General features: G+C 46.9%; 1 protein-coding gene across 1 annotated transcript; it reads right to left on the bottom strand.

The window, feature by feature from the left end:
• Window positions 1–7,611: 7,611 nt before the first annotated feature.
• On the bottom strand, window positions 7,612–8,656 carry LOC102446627 (olfactory receptor 52P1-like). Its single transcript, XM_006110245.4, has one exon. The coding sequence runs from the start codon at window positions 8,654–8,656 to the stop codon at window positions 7,685–7,687; it is 972 nt and encodes a 323-aa protein (XP_006110307.2). The 3' UTR covers window positions 7,612–7,684.

Genomic DNA, 8,656 nt, shown 5'->3' with positions numbered 1-8,656 from the left:
TTACACACAAATAGTACGGTAAATATTTCATAGCTATTACCAATCTGGAAATGGAGGTGAGCAGTGAGGTGGCCACATTTATAGATGTCACCAAGCTATGTAGGGCATAATCAAGTCCAGAAAAGTCCTCACAGGGAGCTAACCAAACGAGGTGCATGGGCAGTGCGATGGCAGCCAAAAGTTTATGTTAATAACTGCTTCATCTCTGCCCATTGTAGAGAAATGTTTGATCTCCTCCCACACCTGACATGTTTCTAATTTAACTGCATGAACTCAGGTTAGCGGCCTGAGCAGCATGGGGCACAGCTCATAGTGCAAGCCTGCACAGAAACTCAGTAAAACATTGGGATCCCAGAGGAGTGGGAAGGAAAATCATACAGAAAACACAATGGCTACATCTACACTGGCATGATTTTCTGGAAATGCTTTTAACGGAAAAGTTTTTCATTAAAAGCATTTTCGGAAAAGAGCATCTAGATTGGCACGGACGCTTTTCCACAAAAGCACTTTTTGCGGAAAAGCATCCATGCCAATCTAGACGCGCTGTTGCGCAAAAAAGCCTCAATCGCCATTTTAGCTATCGGGGTTTTTTTGCGCAAAAGGGCTTTTACCCGAACGGGAGCAGCACAGTATTTCCACAAGAACACTGACGATCTTATATGAGATCGTCAGTGTTCTTGCGGAAATTCAAGCGGCCAGTGTAGACAGCTGGAAAGTTTTTCCGCAAAAGCAGATGATTTTGCGGAAAAACTTGCCAATCTAGACACAGCCAATGGGTTAAAATCAGTCAAAGATTCTCCCTACTGTGGATTCCTCCGTGTAGCACAGGTGTAACCCACACATAAAGGCTACCTCTAGGCTACAAAGGTAAGTTGGGAATAGATACGCAAATTGCAACACAAAAATCAAGTGGACATTCAAACTGAAATGTGGCTGGTTCAAATCAGATTCAAAAAGAATACTCTCTACTCTCATTAGACTGAGGAACTCAATAGCAAAAGAGATAGCTGAGGCTGTGAGCTAAGCGAGAATGAAGCAGGGTGTGGATATGTACATGGATAGTAAGACAAGCTAGTTACAGCTAAATAAACACTATGGAAAGCCTGTACACCCACGTGATTCAGGTCACAAGCCAATCTCTAGCTGTCATATATTAGAGTGACCCTTTGTGACAGCCAAGATACCACCCTCATTCACGCTTTGTACAACTTCTTCTGCAGAGTCAAGGGCTGTCATTGAGAGAGGACACTGTATTAGATGGACCATGGTTGTGAGACATGATGCAGTTAGAAAGGAGCCAAGATTCCCCATGGAAATAGACTTTATCATGCTGAACTATGAGTAACTGAGGAGCAAATCCACAGCTGAAGTGCCCATGATCAGAAGAAAAATTAATTTTTCATCATCTCTGCAGGCCTGTCTGTTCACCCTCCACTCCCTGCCCCAACTATCTCCAGCATTGGCCATGTCTCTGTGGACACCTCCTGCCTTCCCTTCACACCAAGCACTGCCCATTTGTCTTGTACAGCACTTGCCTGCCCGCAGGACCCCCAGGGCCATCTGCCTGTCCATATATGTGCCGCACTTGCACAACTTCCTTGCCTTCTTAAAAAACGAGCAGCCTGGTGAGACTAACAAAAATGCATAGAATCATGAGTTTTCATGGGTAAAGCCCACTTCATCAGAGGAGTTGGAGAGGAAATAACAGAAACCAAAAGATATACATAACTGCAGAAGTGTCTATCAATTGTAGGACCCGTGTTAATTAAGCGGCTGGATGTGTCCCATGCATAGCTTTTGGTGTGAAAATGCAGATGTTAAAGGCGGGGGAAACTGACAAGCACACCCAGCCCACTTAATTAGCCTCATTAACATAGGTCCTACAACTGACAGATACTTCTCTTACGGTTTTATATATATATCTTGGTTTCTGTTATTTCCACTCCAACTTATCTGATGAAGTGGGTTTTACCCATGAAAGCTAATGATTCTATATATATTTGTTAGTCTCTAATAGTTTTTTAAGTTACAGACTAACACCGCAACCCCTCTGAGACTTTTTACCTGCTTAAAGTTGGTGTCGCCTTCACCGGGGGAAAAGGGCAGACCAGCCTCAGCTGCCTTTCTGGGCATGAAGAAAGCCCCAACCATAACTCAGCCAGTGCAGAGACAGATAGAGGGACACACCTGGTGGGAGGCAGAGGACAGGGAATTTGAAAAGAGCCAGTATGAATAACTTCCTCAAAAACACAAAAAGCTTTACTGTATTGCAGCCTATTAGAAACTCAGACAGACCTTCCTGATGAGCTTCAGAAGGGTCGCTGAGTTAGTCTGTAACTGGAAAAACTTAAAAAAAAAATAGTCTAGCATCACCTGAAAGACTAAAAAACATGTAGATGGTATCGTGAGCTTTCGTGGGTACAACCCACTTCTTCAGATGACCGGAGCATTAAGAGTCCAGTTCCAAAATAAATAGGGGTTGGGGGAGGTGGAAAAGGAAGGGGGGAAAATAGTGAATTCGAGTGTTCACGTTACAAGAAGCTGATAGAGAAGGTGCTTAAGAACAATTTGCTGGGTTCTTCCAGATTCATATCCACTTTTCTTGTTAAAAAAGGATAGTGGCAAATATCTTTGATGCCAGAATCCTGGAAGAAGAAAGTCTTTTCCATGCCCTTTGGATGGCATCAAGTCAGGAATTAACTGAGACAGCTAGAAGGACACAATATGAGACCAAGGGACTGATCTTAAAAACAAATGTTTATCTAAACTATTTCTAATTCATTTGTCTTTTATACTTTACTAGCTAAATCCCTTGGAGTTTCTGAAAATAATAAACATTTCAAATCACAGTGCAGGAAAATTCCAGTCCACGTGGTTCTTCACTTCAGCCCCGGAACCTTTCATGAGCCCATCGTGCTAAATTCAATTCAACTCACCAAAATCCTGCTGAGCAGAGAGAGGAAATCTCCTTGTCACGACAGAAAGGCAGAGCCCTGCAAAGCAGAGTATGAATCTCACACATCTGGCACTAGCGTGCTGGAGAGTGACTTTTATAATTCCCCTGTTCAGTCCCTGTGGACACTCAGCTTGGCCAGCCCTCGCAGAGAATACCCCTCTTAGAACAGCTGATAATAGACCCTGGAGAGCTTCAGTCTGAGAGCCTCTCCTGGGAGCGAAGGAAAATTTTGCTGAAAACAGGGGCCCAGATTGTCAGGACGAACTGAATCTTGCAGACTGTTCAGCCAAGCAATTGATGATGGCTTTCTTGTTGGTCTGTGGTGTGCTGTGCTTGGCACTAGGGGTGTGTCTAGACTAATCTCTCTATCGAGAGATGTAGATTAGGCAAGTCAAAATTGCTAATAAAGTGGGAATTTAGTATGAAAATGGCCACCATTTTTTTCGGCATGGAGCTATGTCGGAGAAAAGCGGCAGTCTAGAGACTGATCTTTTGGAATATAAAGCCTTTTTGAAAGACCCTGTAAACCTCATTTCACAAGGGATAAGGGATCTTTCGAAAAAGACTTTATTTTCCAAAAGATCAGCCTCTAGACTGCCACTTTTCTCCGACAAAGGTCCTTGCTGAAAAAAAGTGGCGGACATTTTTATGGCAATGAAGCGCGGGAAATTTAAATCCCAGCTTCATTCGCAATTTTGATGTGCCTAATCTACATCTCTCTGCCGATAGAGAGATGTTGTCTAGAGACAGCCTAGGAGTGGGAATGCAGCCACAAGATATGAGACCAAATCACCATTTCCAATGGATCATAGCGGTGTATCACTGCATACCGCCCTGGCAGCTGCATAGACAGTCCGCTAGCCTCTGACCATGCACTGCCACCCTCTTGAAGCCAAATGATGTGATTGTGAATTGACCATTATGGGGCATAAAGCTGAAGATATAACTGGCCACTCCCAGTAGGTCACCTACTCTCTGCATGGGGTAAGGGTCAAACTTCAACCCTGTGACTGATCGTTCAGAAATCGATGCAGAAAGAGGTTCTGCAGCCTGTGTCAAAGCGAGCAACGTGGAACACCAGTTGTCACTGTGTGACTGAGTCACCATCTTTAGAGCCAAAATGTCTGGGAGCTGATCTCTGCAAGTGTGTGGATGACACTGAGCTAGGGGGAGAGGTAGATACGCTGGAGGGCAGGGATAGGGTCCAGAGTGACCTAGACAGATTGGAGGACTGGGCCAAAGGAAATCTGATGAGTTTCAACAAGGACAAGTGCAGAGTCCCGCACTTGGGATGGAAGAATCCCAAGCATTGGTACAGGCTGGGGACAAGTTTGGCAGAAAAGGACCTGGGGATCACAGTGGATGAGAAGTTGGATATGAGTCAACAGGGTGACCTTATAGCCAAGAATGCGAATGGCATCTTAGGGTGCATTAGGAGGAGCATTTCCAGCAGATCTAGAGAAGTGATTATTCCCCTTAATTCGATTCTGGTGAGGCCACATCTAGAATATTTCATTCAGTTCTGGGGGCCCCATTACAGAAAGGATGTGGACGCAATGCAGAAAGTCCAGTGGAGGGCAACAAAAATTATTAGAGGGCTGGAGCAGATGATTTACAAGGTGAGACTGAGGGATTTAGGCTTATTTAGTCTAGACAAGAGTATGGGGTGATTTGATAGCAGCCTTTCACTACCAGCCCTAGAGGTTTTTAAGTCCCGGCTTGACAAAGCCCTGACTGGGATCATTTAGTTGGGGTTGTTCCTGCTTTGGGCAGGGAGCTGGACTTGATGACTCCCGAGATCCCTTCCAGCCCTAGGATTCTATGATCTCACACGGTGTCCCATAATCTATGAGGGAAGAGTCACAGGGTATGTCTACACTACAAAGTTAATTCGAACTAACAGCCGTTAGTCCCAATTAACTTTCATAGCGTCTATACATGCAAATCACTAGTTCGAACTTAATTCGAACTAGCGGAGCGCTTAATTCGAACTAGGTAAACCTCATTCCATGAGGACTAACGCCAAGTTCGAATTAAGTAGTTCGAATTAAGGGCTGTGTGGCCACTTAATTCGAACTAGTTGGAGGCTAGCCCTTCCCAGCTTGCCCTGGTGGCCACACTGGGCACAACCAGGGAAACTCTTCTGCCCCCCTCCCAGCCCCGGTGCCCTTAAAGGGCCACAGTCTGGCTACGGTGCTTGTGCCAGTTGCAAGCCTGCCAGCACCCAGCCAGCAGACCCTGCACCTGGCACAAGATGAGCCAGCCACCCGCTGCCACCCAGCCCTCCGCCTCTTCCCAGGACCAGGCTGGCAGCTCACAGGAGCCTGCCCGGGGCCACAAGAGGTGGGCACTCGCCTGGTCTAGTGAGGAGATCGTGGACCTCATCAACGTTTGGGGGGAGGCCTCCAATGTCCATGACCTCTGCACTAGGCACAGGAATGCGGCCATCTAGGGCAGGATAGCTGCCAGCCTGGCCACCAAAGGCAACATGCAAACCCAGGAGCAGGTTTGCATGAAAATCAAGTTGGTCCAGTGAGACCCCCGACCCTGAGCCCTGAGCTTAGAACATAAGAACATAAGAACGGCCGTACAGGGTCAGACCAAAGGTCCATCTAGCCCAGTAGCCTCTCTGCCAACAGTGGCCAGCACCAGGTACCCTGAAGGGGATGGACTGAAGACAATGACCAAGCGATTTGTCTTGTGCCATCCATCTCCAGCCTTCCACAAACAGGGACCAGGGACACCGTTCCTACCCCCTGGCTAATACTCCATGGACCCAACCTCCATGAATTTATCTCACTTCTCTTTAAACTCTGTTATAGTTCTAGCCTTCACAGCCTCCTGCAGCAAGGAGTTCCACAGGTTGACTATGTGCTGTGTGAAGAAGAACTTTCTGTTATTAGTTTGAAGCCTGCTACTCATTCATTTCATTTGGTGTTCTCTAGTCCTTCTATTATGGGAACTAATGAAGAACTTTTCTTTATCCACCCTCTCCACACCACTCATGCTTTTATAGACCTCTATCGTATCCCCCCCTCAGTCTCCTCTTTTCTAAGCTGAAAAGTCCCAGTCTCTTTAGCCTCTCTTCATATGGGACCTGTTCCCAACCCCTCATCTTTTTAATTGCCCTTTTCTGAACCCTTTCCAAGGCCAAAATATCTTTTTTGAGGTAAGGAGACCACATCTGTACACAGTACTGAAGATATGGCGTACCATAGTTTTATACTCCTCCTTCTTCCCCTGGCTTTCCCCTTCCAGCTCCCTCCTCCCTGGTTTCCCCCTCCCCTCTCCCACCCTCCTTTTCCCAGTCTCCCTTTCCACCCTCTCTCTTCCCCTCTCCCACCTCCTTTTCCCAGTCTCCCCAGAGGTTAATCCCCCCTCCTCAGTTTTGTGAAATAAAGAGAGTTTCTATTTTTGAACACACATGTCCTTTATTTTTTACATCAGGAAGGGGGCCTAGGGAGGAGTAAGTGGAAGGAGGTGAGGGAGGAACGGGGCATGAGCCCCCAATGGGGAGGACTGGGGTGGCTCTGCGGGCTCCTCGGGGTGGAAGCTCTCCTGCAGGGCTTCCTGGATCCTGACAGCCCCCCGATTGAGCCCCCCCCCCCGGATGGCAGCCTGAGGCAAGTGCAGCCGGGCTGATGGCCGAGTGCAGTGATGTGCCGTGTGAGGGCACTCAGGGCACTCCAAGCCAGGACTGCTTTGCTGTCCCTCATCGAGGTAGACAAGCAAGCAGGGAACCCTGAGAACTGTCTCTCCAGGGTGGGGGTCAGGTCCCTTTAAGCACAGCCCTCGGCTAGCCTGAGACAGCAGCTCCACACTCTAAGTCCTAACCTGATGCCCTGCCGGCACTTCTCTTTTCTAAGCTAAACAAGCCCAATTCCTTCCGCCTTGCCTCATAGCTCATATTTTCTAGACCTTTGATCATTTTTCTCATGTTTTTTAGATCTTTAATCAAGTAGAATGATTTGGCTGGCGGTTGGTCATACATATCAGCAGTGACAAGTGTAATCATTTCTGTTCTTCACGAATACTCTTCATAACAGATTTTTATGTCCTTGCCTGTACGCCCTAATAAAAAGAACGTTTTCTAAAAGTTCCGCTTGCATCTTGTTGCACATACTTGTATCAAGTTCTCCTGAGAAAACAGTGTTTCAATTGCAGGGTTGCCAAAAAGTAGCAACAGAAGTGAAAGAGCAAAGAAGTTCACTTAACGACTTTATCCGCAGTGGCACATAGGTTTTTGAGACCTTCAACCCAAAACTTCTCTAGGCTTCCTAAAGGACTGGGTGTAGAAATTGCAGGTACATTTTGCTCACCAGACTCAACTGTGCCTATGAAAAAGAAGTTCAACACTCAAATTTCATTCTTCATCTTTGGCCATCACAAACTGCAGATTCAGTTTGTTGAGCTGATCAAGCACCATCACGTCCATTAGACCCTCACAGGGTCTAATGGAAAGTCACCTTGCTTCAGCAAAACTGCAGTCTCTTCTGAGAGTCTGCAATTACAGAAAGGCCAAGTGGCAGGCTATGAGGAGTGGTGGGCTGATGTCTAGCTCTGAAAAAGATCAGGTGATGGTAAAAGAGTAAACTCAGCAATGGAGAGAACAATGCTTGGTGATGGGAGTGATAATATGTTAGAACTGCTGAACTATCCCAAGGCTGAGCTCCTCAAACTGGGAAAGAGCATCCTTGGTTAACAATGAGTTAGCCTTTCCCCTGCTTTTCATACAAGTTTAACGTTAAAGGCTTCAGGTGGTTGCATTCTGCTGAGGTATTTGCCCAGTTTTTCACGAAGTTCTCTGCTTTTGACTCCATAAATGACAGGGTTGAGCACGGGGACCAGAAGGAAATAGAGGTTGGCCAAGATGATGTGAACATGAAGAGGAATTCCCTGACCAAACCGGTGCGTCAGCGTGGAGAAGAGGAAGGAAGGATAAGAAATGAGCATCACACAGAGGTGGGCAGTGCAGGTGTTGAGGGCTTTCTGGTGGGCTTTCTTGGAGGAGATTCTAAGGACGGCCCTGATGATCAGACCGTAGGACAGAGCGATGAGTGTCAGGTCTGAGCCGATGACTACAAATGCCAGCACCAAGCCATATGTCCTATTGACTGTGATGTCCCCACACGACATCTTTGCCACAGCCATGTGCTCACAGAACGTGTGGGGGATAATGCGCTTGTCACAGAACGGCTGCCTGCTCAGAAGCAGGGGCAGGGGCAGAAGCAAGAGAGAAGATCTTATCAAACCCACTAGCCCCAGCTTAGCAATTTGTGCATTGGTGAGGATGGTGGCGTATCTCAAAGGGTTACATATGGCCATGTAGCGATCAAAGGCCATTGTCACGAGGATGGCTGAATGCGTCACAGTGCCTGTGTGAAAGAAGAACATCTGGGTGAGACAGCCACTCACACTAATGCCTTTCAAGTTGAACCACAATATAAACAGTGCTTTCAGCACAACAGAAGTAGAGGTGCTGATCTCTGTGAATGCCAGCATACACAGTAGCAGGTACATCGGCTTGTGCAGGGTCTGCTCTTTGCCTACCACAAAGAGAACCATGAAATTTCCCAAGAGGCCCATAACGTAGAATGCAGAGAAAGGGATGGCAAACCAAATGTGGGCAGCTTCCATGCCAGGGATGCCCATTAAGATGAATGTTGACTGGTCAGTGGAGGTGAGGTTCAAAGCTGCCAT

This window comes from Pelodiscus sinensis, chromosome 1 (assembly GCF_049634645.1).
Source record: "Pelodiscus sinensis isolate JC-2024 chromosome 1, ASM4963464v1, whole genome shotgun sequence".
Classification (NCBI taxonomy): Eukaryota; Metazoa; Chordata; order Testudines; family Trionychidae; genus Pelodiscus; species Pelodiscus sinensis.
This window is presented reverse-complemented; position numbering and strand designations above follow the sequence as displayed.

What these genes read in the sequence shown, in the direction of transcription:
- LOC102446627 (XM_006110245.4), bottom strand. Translation starts at nt 8,656, where the DNA reads ATGGCAGCTTTGAACCTCACCTCCACTGACCAGTCAACATTCATCTTA.